At 40.6% G+C, this 19,130-nt stretch overlaps 1 protein-coding gene and 1 long non-coding RNA gene across 5 annotated transcripts in view; one reads left to right on the forward strand and one right to left on the reverse strand.

Moving 5' to 3' along the window:
* LOC148403907 (uncharacterized) overlaps positions 1–19,130 on the forward strand; it is a 182,020-nt gene that overhangs the window by 132,683 nt on the left and 30,207 nt on the right. The window lies entirely within an intron of this gene.
* Positions 1–19,130, reverse strand: part of fat4 (FAT atypical cadherin 4) — a 79,065-nt gene that overhangs the window by 38,349 nt on the left and 21,586 nt on the right. For both annotated transcript variants that reach the window (XM_088378430.1, XM_088378424.1), the window contains exon 2: positions 3,351–3,482. In XM_088378430.1, coding sequence (XP_088234556.1) covers positions 3,351–3,482 — 132 coding nt within the window. The remainder of the gene's footprint in view (positions 1–3,350; positions 3,483–19,130) is intronic.

The raw sequence follows: 19,130 nt of genomic DNA on the forward strand, positions 1-19,130 counted from the left end.
TTTTTTTTGCAAAGCACCCAATGTGATTAAGATCTTACACACTAACAGCACTTTCATTCCTGACCTTGACTCAAGCCTGCTTTACAGCCCTCGATAGACGCATCATTGGGAACGGCAGGCGAAGGGAGGGGTGTGGGGGGTTAACCAATTAAACAGCAGCCTTTCAGTAGGAGCAGAAGGAAACTCATTTAACAGACCGAAGGCTTCAGAAAAAACTGGGCAACACAGACGTTTGAAAAACTATGTGCTGACACCCGTCACCTGTTTCTATTTGACGTGGTGGCTATCCAGGAAAAAGAGGTAGCCGCAGCTTCGCCTTCTATTGGTTTGCCATTCATAATGCAGCCAAGATGGCAGTGATGTTGATGTGTCGGGAAGGGATAAAAAAAAATGCTTTCAGCAAAACAAAGAGACAAAACATAGTACAAGTCCCCAACCACTCAACAAAGATTCAAAATTCTCCATAATGGTAGTTTCAATCATAAATGTGCCTAAAATACTTTAATATCATTTGATCACATTATTCTTAAAAATAATGAATTACAAACTATTTGATTTTGAAAATATGCGGTGAAAAGTCGACTCCCTTGAACAACCAAGGCTATGAACATCCCCTCCCAAATATAGAAAGTTATCTTTCATTCAAGCTGAATCATTTAGACACACTTTTGTGACAGCGATTACTATTATCCTCTTAGCAAAGAAGAAATGTTTGTATTGGCAAATAGCACGGAAAAATTATACACAAATAGATGAACTTGCTTCACAATGTTAAAGAGATTGGTAAATTCGTTTGGTTCAAGGGATGGTCCCAACACACGAGGTGTTCACGTGGAAAATAATGGAATGTTATAAAGGGGTTTTAAAGTTATTGTTTCTGTACAGGGATGGTAATTCCGACTTTCAGTGCTTTTTACTTAGTCGCAAATTAAAAATTTCCGACTCGTGGTTTGCGCATAACCAAAGACCCCGACTGCACATCTGCACTGACCTGGCATTTGCATAATAGTTGTGGCACACTTCCTTAGGCAGAAAGTCAAGAAAAGCCTTGAAAAGTATCAATGGACAAACCAGCTGTTGGTCTTTTCAACGTCAGCTAAGAGAAGGCTTCATAAGCTCCCAGGTGGTGATGTTGATTTCAACGCTCAGTTGCAGAAACCCCTCTTGGAGCACCTGCTGTTGCAATTTGTCCTCATTAAAAATGCACATGTGAAATTTTCCACGGGAGTTAAGAAAGCTTGTAAAAAGCGTCAGTCAAACGAGGTGACAAAGATTTTCAAAAGAGCTTTAACTTGTATTGGTCCAAGGGCTTAAACACTGATTTAAATTCAACCTTTCTGGGGTGAAAACGGGACCAGCCAGACAGATTTTTACGACAGTTAAGTCTGGGATATGATGTCTGCATTCATTCTGTCAGCTGGTCAACAGCTTGGCCTCAAAGGGGGAATCTTCCGATCCGTTCCAACTTCCCGGTGTCGGTGCAAGTTAGGTTTCCTGTGCAAGGATGTGGGCAACAATCTTGGCTGGAGTATAACTTTCACTTAGCATCTTTTTTTTTAAAAAACAAAAAATGCCTCCTGTATATGTTTTTCAATTCAGCTCTGCTAGATGCGATTTATTTTTTTATATAACTAATGACAAAAATAGTTTGTGGTCAACAGCTCAGACTGCCATCCCCCTTAAGTCTGCATGAGGAAAAAGTGAGCATAATTTCAATTCCATATGCCTTTTGAGATGAAAGGCCAAATAATGTCCCCTAAAATCCAACATTCCATCCTAGCTCTCAAACCTGCCTTGGGCTCTGAGATTTACAGTCGATATATAGAGTCTCAAAAAAAAAAAAGCCTACAAGTGCCACTTTATGACTTTCATCACACGACGCGGGGGCGAGACCAACAGCTGCACGTTGAAAAGTTGTGTGGCCTCGTCATTTACGTATATTTGAGACCATTCTCGGTCTTTGTGATCTCAATGGCCGGATTTTGCCCCTGGATTTAATGTTCATATTGTAACTTTGCAGCTAACGACGGGGAACCTGTCGCTCATTGAAGGGAGAGACTGGTGATGTCATCCAATACCAATGAATTCAGATTAGTTCTGAGGTACCTACCTTCTGGGAAGTTAAAGCAGTTTGACAAAAAATAAAATAAATGAATTGTGCTTCGTGAAGTTATCACAGTTCATAAATAGACTAGACATTAAATTAGTGCCCGGAGAAGACCCACGCAGGCACAGGGAGAACATGCAAACTCCACTCGGGGAGGTATATGACATCATTTTGTTCTCATGCTAAATTTAATTAAAACAAAATTATGTTTTTTTTTAGTAGGGCTTTTAAAAACTGTCCTTTAAACGTTAAAAAAGTGAGCAACCGTTTTTTAAGATAGTGTTTGCTCAGGGTATGCCAGTGATCTAATGCAGGAGGGATTAGCGGCAGGGTAGGACACTCTCCTGTGGGACCTCTCGGATAACGTTGAAAACGTGTGAGACATCGTAACAATTTCCAAGTGCACATGTCGGCACTGTGTCTGGGGGGATTATGCGCGAGTGGGTCAAGGTGTTGGTATGCTCGCGCAAACGAGAGTGGGTAATCTGCCTCAGTCAGGTGCAACAAAGGTCAGTGGCTAATTTTACCCGTGCCGAGCTAGTGTCTGTCACGGCTAGTAATCCCGCTTTGTTACTCGAGTGGCACGGGTGGGTGGCAGTGGTGTGAAGAAGCCACTCATGTCGATATACTAAGGCTGGATTTGCACCACGTGGTTCAAGTGACACAATTCTGCTAGCTCTCATGTTGAGAGTTCGGTTAACAAGCTAACAACAGTGCGGCATTAAATCACAGATTTACCGGTACATTCCTTACTTTGAACCAGGCAAATGTTTGAGAGGACTCAATTCAACATTTTGTCACATTAGAACTACAAATGTAAACGTGAATAATCAAAAGGTTTCAAACATTTCTTGTTTTTTAAAGACTTGTACTCGTACCACCAACATTCCTTGAAAGAAAATCATGGTTGTTTCAAGTAAATGTTGTTTTCCTGATCGCCCTATATCATAGACGAAATCAGAGCAGAAATCTATCCTGCAAACAGGCATCTAGTCGGAGATGGCAATGGTTGTTTCACATTGGATGTTTCGAAACACACTCCAGATTTATAGCTTTTCAAATACAAATAATTAAAAAGTAAACTTTATAATGGTATGATGGTGTTTCAACAGTGCAAAAACAAATATTTGAAATTCAGAGCCAATTCCGAATCCAAATGGCTCCCGCGGTAGCTCGTCTAGGGGCATTGCAAAACAGGTGCAAAAGCACTGGGAGGCCTAACAGAAACTTGGGGAGCCGTTACCTCGTCTGCATCCGTGGCTGTTAGCTGCATTATCCTGAAGCCGTCCCCCACATTCTCCTCGATGCTTACGTCCAGGATGTCGTTGGGGAAAACAGGCGGGTTGTCGTTGACGTCCTGCAGCGTGATCTCCACCTGCGGGAGAGAAAAGACCACCAAAGTTTCAGTTCGAGCCAAGCCAAAATGGACCTAAAGTAGATATGAGTAAACGAATAGCACGCTGCGGTTACTGAAAATGAAGCTGTGGATCATTTGCAAACATTGCTATGTTTCCTCCGGGTTCAGAAAATCAACCGCTGATACCACATGAAAAGTGACGCTCTGTTTCAGAAAGCAATATTACAGCATGTACTATTCCTGATACAATACCCCAGTCGGCATGTCTCAAAGCAGTGTTTAGGGAACCACAATGCGGGTTCCAGCTCAACCTCACACCCCCCGTTAGGGCTGCATAGAAAACAACATGCATTACACTATTACCAAAGTAAAGAACTGCTTCACTTGAGCGTCTGAGAAAGCAAAATAAACACATCACGGGCGACCGCAGAACCCCCCTGGCTGCATAAACTTCGGGACATGTGCGGAGACTGTTACGCTAATCGTCATTTAATGCACGGTTTGCTCATTGTTTATGGAAATGATGCAATGCACAGTAACATACGCCCCATTTTATGCTAGGCCACGCTCGGTAAACCCACCATTGCATTCCCCAACAATATAATTAAATACCCCTTTGGACATTTCATCACGTACGATAACTACTGAGTATTGTGTGCTGCCATAACCCATCTCAGGACTGACAACGGTTTAGTCTCCTCTGTTGTTTATTAATTCGCATATCGTTTGCTCTTAAGTACAGCCGATAGTTTTGCAAGGACCAGTTTTGCAATGACGAATTGTTACGCAAGCTTAGCAAATGTCTAAAACTCCTCAGAGACAGTGCAAATGAGACGTTTGCGGTTTCAAATGTTCCCTGTCTGTTTGTGGCCGTATTACATTTCCACAACTCAAACGGAGACCCCCCCACCCCTTCGTCGCCTTGTACGCTAACCTCAATACACATTTCAAAGTCGGTAAACACGCTTTTGAACCGTAACCGACATTTTTGCTTGGCGTTCCTACTTTTTATGCCTCGATGAATATGTACTATAATGATAATTATGGAACATTCTTTCATTACTTCCCACAAAAATAAATGTGTGAGTGGGAATACAAATAGGAAATGGGGGAATAGAGAGGTCATCGAATGTCAACAATGGGTTTGGGTTTTATGAAGAGTTTCCTGCAGAATGCGGTGAGCACACAATGAATCTGAAGGACGTGTTTCTACATACCCGGCTAGTGCCAGGAATTCATTCTGCGTTCTACAACACACGCATGCAACAACAATATAGGGACGATTCCACAATGTTCCTTTTTGGGAAAACTGACGACACAATGATTTTTTTTTTTTTTTTTAAGTAACACGTTCTTCATTTTAGGCATCACTCTGCACTCGTGGTTGGTCGACCTGCTTCATGGTTGTACAATTCTCTTTTCAATTCTTTGAGGTTAGATGTGCTCTTGTTGGTTGATTGGCATTTTCCTCCCATATTCCCTAAACATGCACGTGATGTTCACTGCAGGCTAAATTGTCCATTTTTATGAATGTGAGTGTGTTTGTCTATAAGTGCGCTGCAATTGACTAGCAACCAGCCCACCGTATATCCCGCCAAAGCTCCTGACCACATTTTAGAATCGTGATAATTGCAGCAGAATGAGAGGCCTCTTGGCTCAAAAGTTGGGCAAACGTACCCTAATGACAGCAACTCACAACTTGACTCGAGCCGAGGGGACGTGGCTAAGTCAACAAACAATGAATATTTATCTGTGTGTGTGTGTGTGTGTGTGTGTGTGTGTGTGTGTGTGTGTGTGTGTGTGCGTGTGTGTGTGTGTGTGTGGGTGTGGGTGTGTGTGTGGGTGTGTGTGTGCGTGTGTGTGTGTGTGTGTGTATCTCCTTGATGTGTAAATAATGCAAGGCACACTCAAGAGGACTAACCTAATTAGGTTAGAAGCTCGCTTTTGGGAAATAATTAAGTCTTAAGGTTTTTTTTTGCGGTTTGCAAGATGGGAATATTTCAAAGTGCTTTAGGGAGAACATTTGTTGATTCAGAGAGAAAGTTAAGTCAAGAGGTAGAGGTTATACATTAGATTGGAGAGCAGCTTACGTAGAGTAGGTAAAAATACGTGAGTTTAGACGCTAAATGATTATGTTTCACGCAACCCCTGTTTCAAATTGCATGCCACCTCCAGAGTTGTATTATTGATGCGGTAGTATGAATGATTCACGGGTCAAGTAGTCCCTTTACACTCTCCATTATGTGTTATGTATTTCCTTAAATGTGATAAAGTAGGCAAGCAGGAATGATAAGTAAATAAATAAATAATGGTGAATGCAAGTATGAACGCTAAGATGTACTTCATTCATCACACTTTTTTTTATAACTGTGAAAAAGGTTTACCACTGTGAAGTGTCAATTCAATAAGTGTATCTCATTTCTGTAACTTCACATCATTGGTCATACGGTTAGTTTTCACTAATTAAAATCTCAGATGTTTTATGTGACTTAATAGATGTATTTTTCCCCAAACCCGTTAGATCAAGTTGGCAATTTGTTATCAATTATCCCAGAAAATCTAAAGAAAAACATTGGAATAATAATGTATTTTGGTGAGTTTTGACCTCTTCTCCCTCACTAAATCAAAGTTTTTGGTTGTCAATGTGTTGGGAGTTTCCAATGCTGACAGTCGACATTCCGCCAAGCTTAAAACGACAGAACACGGAATATACCAAAATTGATGTTCCGTCTTACCACTGCCACGCGAGAGGAACATTTTGGGAATCTTGGCTCTAGCTTGTGGTAAAAAAAAAAAATAATAATGTCACTTGGAGTCATTTTCCTACTCAGAGCTACAAAACGGTGGAGGCTTTCATATGAGCCTCACATTGAAAGAGGCCTCTTCAAAATGTGGATACGTTCCGTATTGGCTAAGCAGGAGCTATAATATTACTTGAGAATATCCACATATTAAACTGATGGCTTTCAATAATGGGTGGAGCTTGTGATTCCGGCACGTATGTATCTCCACGTGACGAGTTTGGAAATTCCAATTCCACATCTTTCAGAGGAAATCTTGATGGGGGAAAACCGTACTTTGATAAACCAGTGATGATTTCAGGAGGATCCAAGTTCTTTTAAGAAGCTGTTGACAAGTCTAGGTCAAGACTTGAGGGAAGTTCTTTTTGCACTTGGCCTCTTAACACTAAAAGGCTGACTTTGTAAAAAGTAATTTGTACTGCAGCAGCCTCATTTTTCAAATATAGATTCAACTCCAAATACAACACTTCATCATCAAGCAGGAAGCTGGGATTGCTTAAATCTTCTCCTCCACCTGCTTCTGGGAATCCCGCACATCCTGTTGTCTTATTTCATCACTCACAACTTCCGACCCTGTCAGCCCCCCATTCCGTCACAATTTTAATGTTAATGTCCACTGAGGACAAGTGCTTTTTCTTCTGAGGTCATCAAGAACCAGGCCAAATCTTATGTTGCAACTCTGGAGATCTGCTCAGTAATATGCTTTCACACAATGGTGTTTGACAGTGTAAAAGAAAATGAATGGAAGCTCTGTGAGGAGTTGGTACAATGTAAATTCAGAACGTCTCACTTTCTAACACATAGAATGATACTTGATGGCACTCCAGGGACCCAACTATTTGTAAACAAGTCGATTTTATGTTCCCAAACTAGCAAAACGCAAACCACCAGAAAGCAAAATTCTTTCCTTTGAAGCAAGACCAAGTTGTCTTTCTGCTCCATTTCCAAGCAATGCAGATTAGCTTGAGAATCAAATCGATTTTGTCATCATTTAAATAAAAGGATCCAAGAAGACGTATCGCATATCATATTCCAGCTACATCTAATTCTTTCTACTGACTGCAAGCCATCAACCGTTTAAGAGCCGCGCCCAGACATCATCAGAAAAGACTGTAAAAACTGATTCCCACAAGTTCTTCACCAATACATGGCTTAAAAAATGAATTTAAGTTGGAACTATTCCTTCCTCAAAAAGTCCCTGCTGTCTGATACAATATGTCATGCTCTTCACTTTTGGAAATATACGAGCGGCCGCGTCGACAGAGCCCAAGCCTCCTGTCTGCGTTCCTAAATCCAAACACCGTATGGCAAAGAACCCGCAGAGTGCCACGCTGCGCAATAGAATTGAAGCGGTTGAAGTCTGCATTTATATTTGATTCATCATTGGCTCCAGCAAGAAGCAAATACGAGTGCCATCTTGACAAATTATCCAAGACAGGTCAAAGGGATCTCTTCCGTAAAGCGTCTTTGGCGCATTTAATCGCAAACCGGCTCGCTCTGTCAAACAAAAGCCTGCGGTGTAATTCATCTTGCAACCACAGTCATCAGGGCTTCGGGCTGAAGTGCATAAGCTCTGGCGAAGTTTGTGGAGGGGGGAAGGGGGGCACGCCGGAAATGGGGACGCACACACAGACTAAAAGATGGACGCTGGCCAAACCTCAAGTCTCAAAAAGTCAGGATAGAAGATTGCATTTCCCTCAAGTCCCCCCTGAACTTTTCAGCAGAAAAAACAGAAGAACGACAAACAAAACAGCAGATTCTGCACTGGATCACCAAGCACCTTGGCCTTATGTAACCAACGAGAAGGAGGAAGAAGGGGTGGGAATGTCGAAGAGAGTCCAGACAAGTGATTCGAACTTCAATAAAGGGAATCGGCAGTTTCACTAATCAACACCAAACCATGTCTATGATAGCTGGACGCACAAAAATGTCTCAAAGACAAACAGCCAAAACAAAACAGGTCTTTGACAATTTTGGGTTGAAGCTGCAACGATTTTTAATATTTGACGATCACAAAATAGTTGGAACCGAGTTGCAAGGCTTGCCATACATGACGTTCCGCAACTCTAAATTTTTTCTTTAATTTTTCTTGATCTGAGCTCTCCTGCAATAAACAGCCACATAGGCCCTTCTCAATTACCTTTGTGGGTGAGATGTAAAGTGTAATTAACCCAAAGATGGAGTGGCTCTAATGGAAGCTAGAGACGATTTTGAACTCCTCGAGCACAATTCAAAAGTATCACCGAACTCACCAAAATGTGCCACATTCTGTATCTTTGCATTACAAGGTTGGAGAGACGTAAAAATAAGCATGCTCTTCATCCTGTGAGATGAAAGGTAAAAATTACAAAAATAATTAGCCAATTTGCGCTTGAGAATTCTCTGGAGATGTGAGAGAAAGCTCTTAAGTGTTTTCTTCTGAATTTGTTGCCTGAAGTCAGGTATTTTTTAGAGGGTGATATTGCTGCTCTTCTTACGCAACTACTTCCAGTTACAGCCCACAAAACAGGGAGTAAAAATGTCTCAAAAGGTTCTGTCTTCTCTTAAAAGACTGACTTTCAGACTATTAAGCAAAATATTTACGTTTGTTTGGGATTTTGAGATACAAAACTACAATCTGACAAACCATTGTTTCACAATATTTGTTGTCATGTTACATTTTACAGAAGCAAAATCCGTACGGCATACCATAGAAATGAAACACCAAAAGTATATTTTTAAAAAAATAATGCTACCTAATAACGGAAATTGTTCTGCCTGTTGCATTTATGCATTCTCAACATTACTCAACTAAAAGGGGAGGATAAAGCCTTGGAAAAGTTTAGCAATTAGACGGGTAGTCTGATGAAACGGTGAGTGGACTATGTCATTGATTTCGGGGGGGGGGGTTCAGAAAATGATCAATATTCTGGAAACAATACATATTTGGAACGAGTCAAGTAATAGCCATCTTGTGCTAAACTATTTGCACATTTTGCTATTGACGGGAATTGGCATGGTCTTAGTTCTTTGGTTTTCATTTAGAATTTGGTTTGTGTTCCTTTGCTAAACGTCTGTCTCGTCAAGGTATTGTTCCCACCTATTCACCTCATAAGCCCCGCCCCTTGGTTTTGGTGTTTGTCTCATCAGTTTGTCTGTATTTAGTTCCCCGCTTTCCTGTCAGTTTTTGTCGCGACATTGTGCTGTGTTGCTGTCACCTTTTCCAGTTGTCGCATGGTTTTGTTTGCCAGTTTTTTGTTCTTACATAGATTTCCAATTTGTTGATTTAGTATTTCTTATCATCCCAGTACCTCGTTTTTGCCCTTTTTGGGCATTGTACCTACTGACAAATGGTAATGTCAGAATGTGCCACTCACCCCTGTGAAAAATGACCTTGGGCAGTATGAAAGGAGTGGGGGAAAAAAACCTGAAATGAAGTCAGTGAACGAAAAGACTAGGAAATGTTAAATTTCAATGTGATGGAAAAAAGGCACCTTCTGTCAAATGTCTTTCCATTGAATTTCTGCCTGTTTTTGTTCTCAAATCAATCAGAAGTTGCGCACCAATCAGTCATTGCGCATTCATACCCCCCACCCCCCTTCAATCTCATGCATCCTTTTGTACGCATTTCCGTCAACGCTACAAGGACGCCTTACAAGGCTTTGCATGTTCAATGTGGGGCATTATCATGAAGATGGACCTTTTTGGAAGGACCATCCATCTTAATTAACAGGCCATTTGTATGCCCTTCCAGGGCGCATGGGAAGGAGCATCGTGGCTGAAGACATAATCACAGGCCTCCGAGACTTCATTAGCAGATTAAAAAAAAAAAACTCAATGGGCTCCCCCTGTCGCCTACACATTTCATTATCTGCCTCTGTTCATTCCTAGTTTGCGTTTTAAGGGTCCAAAATGGAGCAAGCGCTAACTTGCTTTTACATTCCTTTGGGGTTCCACATAATTCGGGGCAGCCTCTTGGAGATTTACAGCAGAGCCGTGACAGTGGCTACTGAAATGAGTCGATTAGGATTCCTGACTCAGACATCATCTGTCAGGCTTGGTATCATGTCCTCCAAATCGAGAAGAAATAGTTAAGTAAAAGTCAACTCCATTGGAAAATGTTTGTAGTTGGGTCAAATTTTGAATGATTTAATCCCCAACAGTTTGTGGATAAAACAAAAAATTGAAAAAAATAAAGGATGATCAATTTCTTTAGCACAATTAAGGACTGTTAACATAAGTATTTTTTAATGGGATTGGAAACTGTTTTTAAACAGTTTTTTTTTAAAACCTTAAGAATGAAGGTCTCAATAAATCTTAGAATTGAAATAATCAAGCATGAATGATTTAATTTGAATAGCAATGTTCTAATTTTGCAGAGCACAATTTTCCCCAAATTCACATTTGATGAGCATTGTTTATTTTCAAAATCTTTGGTGATAAATATTGGTATAATGGGTCGATTTGCATTTACACGATCTACACGCAAAAAAATATGCATGTGCAGTATCATTTTTGAACATTAATAATTTGACCTTCAATCCGGCAGGGAAAACAAATGACGAACACCTCTTCAATAAATAACACTGAGGCACCCCCGTAAAAAGCATTTAAGCTCCCAGTCTCACCACAAACTACTGAAATAAAGCACCTGCAGACAGCTTTGGTGTGCTAGTGGCAATAGAATTTAAAACATGTAGGTAAAACGGGGAGAAAGTTCAGCGAACATTTTTATTTATTTCACAAAGGGTTCACGTTAAAAAGCAGCCAAAAAGAATGAGTGCTGGTGCTCTTGAGAAGGTCACGGGAGGACTGATTACTTCCTCAATGCGATGAATTTCCTGTTCAAACAGGAAGCAGGAGCAGGAACGCTACACAATGAGGCCTTGCTCTTACACTTGAAAGATAACCAACCAGTCACGTTTATGCTTTTAGCACACAATGTGACCGTTTTTAAGTACTTTGCAATATCATAAACACATACTAAAAAATATGATCCGATACTGTGATGCTGATACCATGTTAATAGACTGACACATACAGTATTATTTCGCTCTACCCAAGCATTCAGTTTGGCTGTAAATGAGTGACAGGAAAGCCTTCCTAACACATTTAATTAACCATTTATTAAAGCACAAATAGTGACAAATATTGGTACGTGTGGAAAATAAGTTTCAATATTTTTTTTGTACTCATACTAATTTTGTAACTAATACTAATTTTTTGTCTTTATATGTGAAGTCACCTTGTTTTGTGTGTACGCCAGTGACATTTTAGTTTTGTAAGGGCTGCAGGGAATTGACATGTTTTGCTAATATTCTATTTTTCTATTTGTGTTCAAAGCGGAATGTCACGGATTTGCTCTTTTCATTGTTTTCCCTCTAAATAGTAATTTTGTAGAACTCCTATTGGTTTTACGTGAAAAGTTAGCAACACCACCATCCCTACAGTGGTAGCCTTTAACCCCTGCCCATTCATTTCACTCCCCTGATCCATAAAATATTTGTCAAAGCCCCAGCAGAGGTCATTGAACAAACGCACTTGTGTTAAACCGGCCTTTCCACCCTTGTGCGTCCCATAATGCAAAACTTTTGACCTGACGAGCTGACCCTCCAAACACTGGCAGGAGGAAAGCTTTAAGGTGTTATGGATGAGCGTGGAGACCGACGCAAAGAAAGAAAGAACGAAATAAGAAAGGAAGGGAGGCACGGAAGCCTCCATGGGGCCTTTGACAATTAATTGGCCTCCTCAATGGGTGAGAAAATTTCACCCACAAATGCTTTAGGACCTTTGAAAAAGAGTTTATGATGTGTCTGGTTTGCTTTTAGTCAAATTGTAACTATTTACTTGGCAATGGCAGACAGACAAATATAGTTTTTTAATGGTTGAAGGCAATACCTCATTTTTGTCAATAAATAGTATGTATGCGCTAATTTGCAGTACATTGTAAATGCTACAACATGAGCTGAACTGAAAATAAGAGTCCTTATGAAAGTTCTTTGTGATGCTGAATGGACTCAGTAATTTTTAATAAGCGGAAATCAGAAGTCATATTGTGGAAGATGGCTCATTTATATTAAAATGGTCAAAGTTCAATAGCAAAGCTGAAAATGAAAGAACCTGCATAAAACTCCTTCACAATCTGGCAGTCCTATATTAAAAGATTCAAGGTGATTTGATTTTGAAGTTCCGAGTCTGCTAATTGTGTTGCAACAGGTGGCAAAAGGTCAAATGGTCGAGATGAACTCGGTTTGCAATTTGACATTGAAAGAAGTCAACTCTAATAGCAAGAGTCTCCATTAAAATTGTCATAGTCACAATTTTTCTGTTCATACTTGGTAACATCTGATGGCTGAAGGAATTTGATTTGAAATCATTCCTGGTCAAAATGAGAAAACAATATGTTGAAATTGATATCTGCTTAACAGCACTATTTTCATTTCTACGACAGATGCTCGAATGTGTTTGTTAAACAAGTTAGAGTAATTTGTTTTTTTTGTACAATATATTTTTCCTGAGTCGTTTTCAAAAAGTTTGATTCAAAGAAATCAACTCAAATGGCTCCCAACGTCTCAGTTCCCACAGACAGAACATCAAAGTTGTACAATGTATTTTTTATTTTTTTGAACACTCATGCAATTCGAACCAATTGCTCTGCGTGATATTTAATTGAATCTCGAGCTGTTAATCCAGAGAAGAAAAAAACCCAACTAATCCAGATTAAGATCAGACAGACGCAGAATGGGGTGGTCAAACGCACCGCCTCAGGCCTTGTGAAGACTATTTTCCCCCTAATTTTTGTTATAATCACGTGTCTGTTTGTTTGTGTGGGAAACGGCAGCTCTGATCCATGGGGGGAATTTTAACAAGAAAGGTAATGATTAGCAAGCTGCCAAAAACGCCATCCTATTCACAATCTGTACATAGGTTTCCGTGGTGACAATCCCGCCTGAGAAAAAGATTTTGTCATTTACGTTAATGACATCAATGCAGCAGCAGGACTTTTTTTTTTTTTTTTTGGTGTCTCACTCTACCTGAATGCGAATGAAGTGTACAAAATGCAGTTTAAGCCCCCCAAAAAGAAATACAAGCTATTTTATGCAATACCACAAAAACATGTAGGATGTTATGTATTTATTAGGTATGGCGCTAAATTATCGTATCCCCCTCTCACTTAGAGCATTTACACATGAATAACTTGGGGTTTATTGTAGTTCAGCTCATAAATCACGCACGAGTTTGCGAGGGTTCCAACGCGAGGCGCTTTTTGATGCGGATTAGTCTCGCAAACAAATGGCATCAAAAGCTGTGGCAAATTCCTCTCACTATTAGCGCATACCACAGAAGACCGCTAAGTATAAAGTATATGAGGGGGGGACTGCAAAGTACAAGCGTGCATTCTTGAGGCCTATTTGTGCATGTCAACTTAAATAGCAACTTAGCAAAAGTCTCGTTTCTCAGTCATTTTGTTATCCTGAAATGGAATAGTTGCAGTTATGTGAGGAGCACACATTTTTACTAATACAGCTGTGTTTGGAAAAAGAGGCCATTTATCACAAAATGAGGTTGATATGTTTCTTTCTAACGTATAATCTATGAGCATCCAATGCCCCAATGAGAAAGGCCTCCCGCAATTAATGCATCAACAGCTGGGGAAACCATTCGGACGCTCCTGAGAATTGTTTCTACAGCTGACAAATATTGGAAGTTAATGAAGGGATGCTGTCAGTGAGAGGGGGAACATATGGAGCGGTGAAATGTTGATTTTTACACCAGCGAAAATAGCAAAGGAAGCATTAATGTGATGGGATTTTTTTTATTCAAACTGGCTCACCAGTTAATTCTATGGACAATAGGATCTACAAGCTAACACTTGCTGCAAAAAGAGTCGTCCAAAGAGTTTTGTCTGGATGGCTAGAAACTTGCCTCCCATGCACAAACACTAACCTCCACTGTTGAACCAATCTTGAACCAGAGGTTCCAGTTGACATAAAGCATATAACTGATCCTATTTTAACGATATTTGCTCAATACATGCAGTGTTGTTAAACGTACGAGCGACACAATTAAACCTCCACTGACACTAATTAAAACTGTAACGTGTCCGAATTTAGAAGTGAGTGACTGCATCCATCGGCTTTTATGAGTGTGTATTGATGGGATTTATGGGCGAGCTGACATTTCACAACACTGGCAGCTCTATTCTCTTCGAGAGGTGTCCAGTGTCCCAACGCTTTATGCTCTACTTGGCAAAGAATGCTAACCAAGAAGCTAATGCACACAGATTTCACACGAAAAGCCTAAAGCTGCCTTTGTTGTCAAATGTTAAGTCATTCAAAACAGCAATCGACTTAAACAACTGTAATCGCGAGCAAGCCTTGTTAGCAACTTTTTAAAAAAATGCAATATGTCAAGAAATCTTTGGAAAAAAAATAAAGTTTGTCGTAGCAGCGCCAGGAAAATAGATGTGATGAACTGAACTGCTTTTCTTGAGAAAAAGACATCTGGCTTGTTATTTTTTTCTTTCAAAGGACTGTTTTTACTTGACAAATTAAGCCCCTCGCTCATCAGCGTAGCATGATGTCAGGAGCCAGCGGGGGCCAACAAAGATTTTAAATTTCGCCATTTCCAAACAAGATTCGCTCAAAGGACGTGAAGCGGCTTATAGCGGAAAGCACTTGGAAGAGAAAGAGAAAACACATGACGTGTGTAAGTGAGGAGCCTCTGAGATGGCACCGTATGAAAGCGCTCTGCAGTAAGAATAAACAGTGAGACAGGCCAACGACAAAGGCCAGCTGAGGCTGAAACACTGAGCAGAGATTTATTAAACGCGGAAGTGCAATACGTTTGGACAATTAAAACCTTCAGACAAAATTTACCGCTAGACTCTTGCAAAACGTTGGAATCTGTGTCTCATTTGCAATTAGATGGACTGGCCGCTTAAAACAGGCCAATTTCAGCAAGGATCTAAAAAAAGTACGTTTACCAAGTTTTGTCATTTTATTTCCAAATATATGATTGAAAACAAAAGGCCTAGACTTTTCTAGTTCTGTTGTTTCCTCTTGGAAAATTATTTTATTGTTAGATGAATCTTATTTCTTGATTTACGACAAAATGAGCTGAAAATTACTTTGACTATAATTTTAAAAGCACGAATTCTCATGTTTAAGTGTTTTAAAGGCCGTCCAAGACTTGGACTACTTTATTTCGGCTGCACCTTTTTGGGAAAAGAGACGAAGCACTGAACATTAAAATGAAGCTTTATCATTTGAAATCTTTTCTTTGTGTTGTTGCCACATAGACAAATATTCTCTGGCCATCTAGAAACTATTTGCTGAACGTGAAACTTCAATTGGAACTAGGCGGTACAAAATGCGCTCAAACGCCAACTCTGCACGAACACGCATTGTTGTTTTCTCTTTGTTTCTTGTGCCTGTAACAGATTGAGTTTACCCGCAAAATTGTTTGACTCAAGCAGCTCCAAAAACAACAAGTGTGCAATTGGGCTCTAATGGCCTTCGAACTTTTCTTCTGCTTATGCTCATTCACTACTTCCGCAGCTCAAATGGATGAAACAAACAGAAAGACAAAAAACACATTGCCATTAGAAAAAACAGATCTTATTTCTACTGCATCGCTCTTCGTACTACGAACAGTTCGGTTACCTGCAGTCGTATTTCGCGCCCAAACTCAAACCGGGGGAAATCGACAAATATGTTAAAACAATGAACAAGAATAGCCGGAGGACAAAGTGGCAAGGGCAGGCAGAGGGGGAGCGAGTAGACTGTGCGGCGTGAGTTTTATTGTCAAACTAGTTAATAGTGACTAACAGGCCTCGGCCATGTGAAGCGACCATTCATTCGGCCAGACGCCGTGATTAATCCATGCTGGGCTTTGGGAGCGCGGGCAGTGTGCGTCTGTATGGAAAACAGGAGAGGGGAAAAAAAAAAGAGAGAGAAGGCTCTTTCTTGTCTCTATCTCACAAGCCTGGCAGACCTAATTGCTTAATTTCATAAAGGGGCGCTAGCTTTGTCGCTTCCTCCACCCCCCGCAACTCGAAGCAAGACGCTTTAGTAGGGTTTCCCTACCTGCAGATTCCCACGTCTTTGTTCCAGATAATGGACTCGATTCTTGGAACTGGTCATTTTACAGGGCTTTGCCTGCATTGGGTCAGTCTTTGCCCACCCTGTTTTTTCATTCTGAGGAAGCTGAGGTGATATTAAAAGGTTTACTTCTACAGCGTGAAGGATTGGTCCAATGTGCACATATCAATATCACTTTGTAAAGATAGTGTGTTGTGAAGCCCGCATCTGAATTCAATGTCAGATATTTTCTCCACTGGTCCCTTACATATTTTGGGTTTTAATTTTTGTTCCTATATTGCATAGATATATTGTAATATGATTGTATCATATCTCAGAGTTTGTTTTGGATGGAAACACTCGAATGTACCGTGGCCCTACAGGAACAAACGACAGTTAAATAGCACAGGAGTAATTTTGGCGAGGGTTTAGCGGAAGCTGCAGACGCCATCGCACCAAGTCGATACTATCACAGGGTCGTATCGGGTCCACTTTCCTGCAGAAGAGCAGAAAACGCGATCCCACTCTGAGTGGAAAACACAAGAAAAGCTCTGATCTTAAGACGATAGAGAAGTTTCCATGTTGCTGTGGAACATTTTGCGTGGCAACTCCTTTGGTCCTCACTAACTGATGGAGACTTTTTTTTTTTTTTTATGTTTGGCTGCACCAATTTAAAAGCAGCCACGTAACATAGATGATGACAAAGTGATTTCATTTGACTTTGCAATGGAACCTCAAAAGTGGAAAACAATCCATTTTGTGATGCCGATTAATTTCTTATTTGTAATACCCTCTAGCTAAATTGCAAATTTGACCGTCATTTTTCAAGCAGCTTTTGTTCATCTGTCTGGTAGTAAAAGGGATATAATTGGCATGGAAACGTTAATAGGCCATGGATGACAACGTACTGTGCACATCCACTTTCTACTTGAAGAAAAGCAGATTTTTTTTTTCATACTCAATTTGTTGGAGAGTGTCATCCTGCGCCCTCTCCAAAAGGAAGAAGTGCTCCGCCCAAGGGGAGCTCCATATGGAAAAATCTCTCATGGAAACTTAGGAAGGACACATTCTGGAGAGAGCATTTTATTGTGAATGTTATTCCAAGCGAGCGTCCATTTTATATTGAAGAAATATGAATTATGGTTCACTGGCATAGAAAGCATAAAGCTGATGAAAGATTTTCTGGTCGAGGCTTCATCTGTACCAATAGGGAGAATTTGTTCTCAAAGCTCCCATAGAGGAATTACATGAATGAAAGCTAATAAAATATAAACACAAACAACGCCCAGCCACTCATGTTTATGGGGACCTAGGGCAGCCATAAAGGGACACAAACGGCATACAAAAAAAGATTTTCCAAAAAGAACACACACCACACAAAAGGGTATTGAATAATCCAACAGGTTAATTTTTTTACCTATCAATCAAAAAATTCTTGCTGAACGAAGGAATCGGACTGAAATTATGTCCGATTATCGGTATGCATGTTGAGGATAATGCATAGGCTAAGGTCTGTTAAGATCAGAGCAAGGTTTTGGGTAGGTTGTTTGGCTTAGTATTAGAGAGAGGGTTCAGGTTTGAATTAGGGTGACACCTTTAGACACCAACGATCTTCGATAGTCTTCGTCAGAGTTAAATATCATCCAGAGACGGTCAATAACGGGGCCATTGCTAACTTTAATCAGAAGTGGTGAAAAATGTTCACATTTGGCCGAATTGTCAGTTTATGTATTCACTTTAGTCCTTCCAATCTCAACTCTTGTACTTTTCATAACCGATTAAAAGCAAAGTATAAGCATGAGGGACTTTTACCACATAAGCCAAGTCAGCGTTATCTGCAAAGCGGCCGCGACTGAGAGATTGACGGCGGGTGTGGGGAAGGAGGCGACGCAAGGCTTTGAGACGAGCCAGGTCTAGGTGAGGCCCCTTGGTCTAAAGGCCAATCCGTCTCCATAAAATTGACGTACTTGCCCCGAAATGAAAGCTGGAGTGTCAGCATGCTTGGATCCTATGAGAATCTTCTCACAAGGAGGGGCGGGGGTCTGTATGTACGAGTATTAAATCAACAAGTATGGGTCCAATGCGGCCTTTAAGAGAATGGTTCTCAAACTGCAGCACTTCTCTAACATTATATACGTTCATTATAATCACTAAATCACTTTCTTCCTTCAGAGTGAGCAACTTTTTCATGGCATTTCGGGGTACACGTGGTAGTTTTGTTTAATCAGCATTAGGATTATCAGGGGGTCCTTGGAAACATCTTTACACTGTAAGGGGTCTCAAAATGTTTGCGAAAACCTGTTTTAAGAGACTACACACTTGTTAAAAAAAAAAAAAAAAAGCAAGCGCACATTTTTTAAAGTTCACCCGAGGGAGGATAAACTTGCTGGCTGATGGAGTGTCCGGGTTTGACCCCCAGCGTGCAACGCCAGACGTAAGGCGCTCCCACCGCCATCCATCAGCATCACTGCGCCGCTTTACGCTTCTATAAAAGTGTTAGCGCGTCTTCCACCCGCGTCTCTAAATCAGCGGCGCGCAGAGAGACAAGACGTCGTAAGTAACGTAAAACTAATAAGCCGGCCGCTAAATCTGAGAGGCTTTCATAAATATAGAGAGGCAGTAAAAATGGAGCCTGCCGCACCGTGGGGGGACGACGTCGTGCTGCTCAAGCAGTTTTGTCGACTCAAACAAAATGAAAAAAATTATTTAAAGACGAGGACATACAATGAAACATGAGACCTGGGTGGCATTTTTTCAAAGAAAAAAAATGAAGGATGCTTTAATATCTGCATCATTTTCTTTAT

The sequence above is a fragment of the Syngnathus floridae genome, chromosome 1 (assembly GCF_059516105.1).
Source record: "Syngnathus floridae isolate MCC-2025c chromosome 1, RoL_Sflo_1.0, whole genome shotgun sequence".
NCBI classification, from domain to species: Eukaryota; Metazoa; Chordata; class Actinopteri; order Syngnathiformes; family Syngnathidae; genus Syngnathus; species Syngnathus floridae.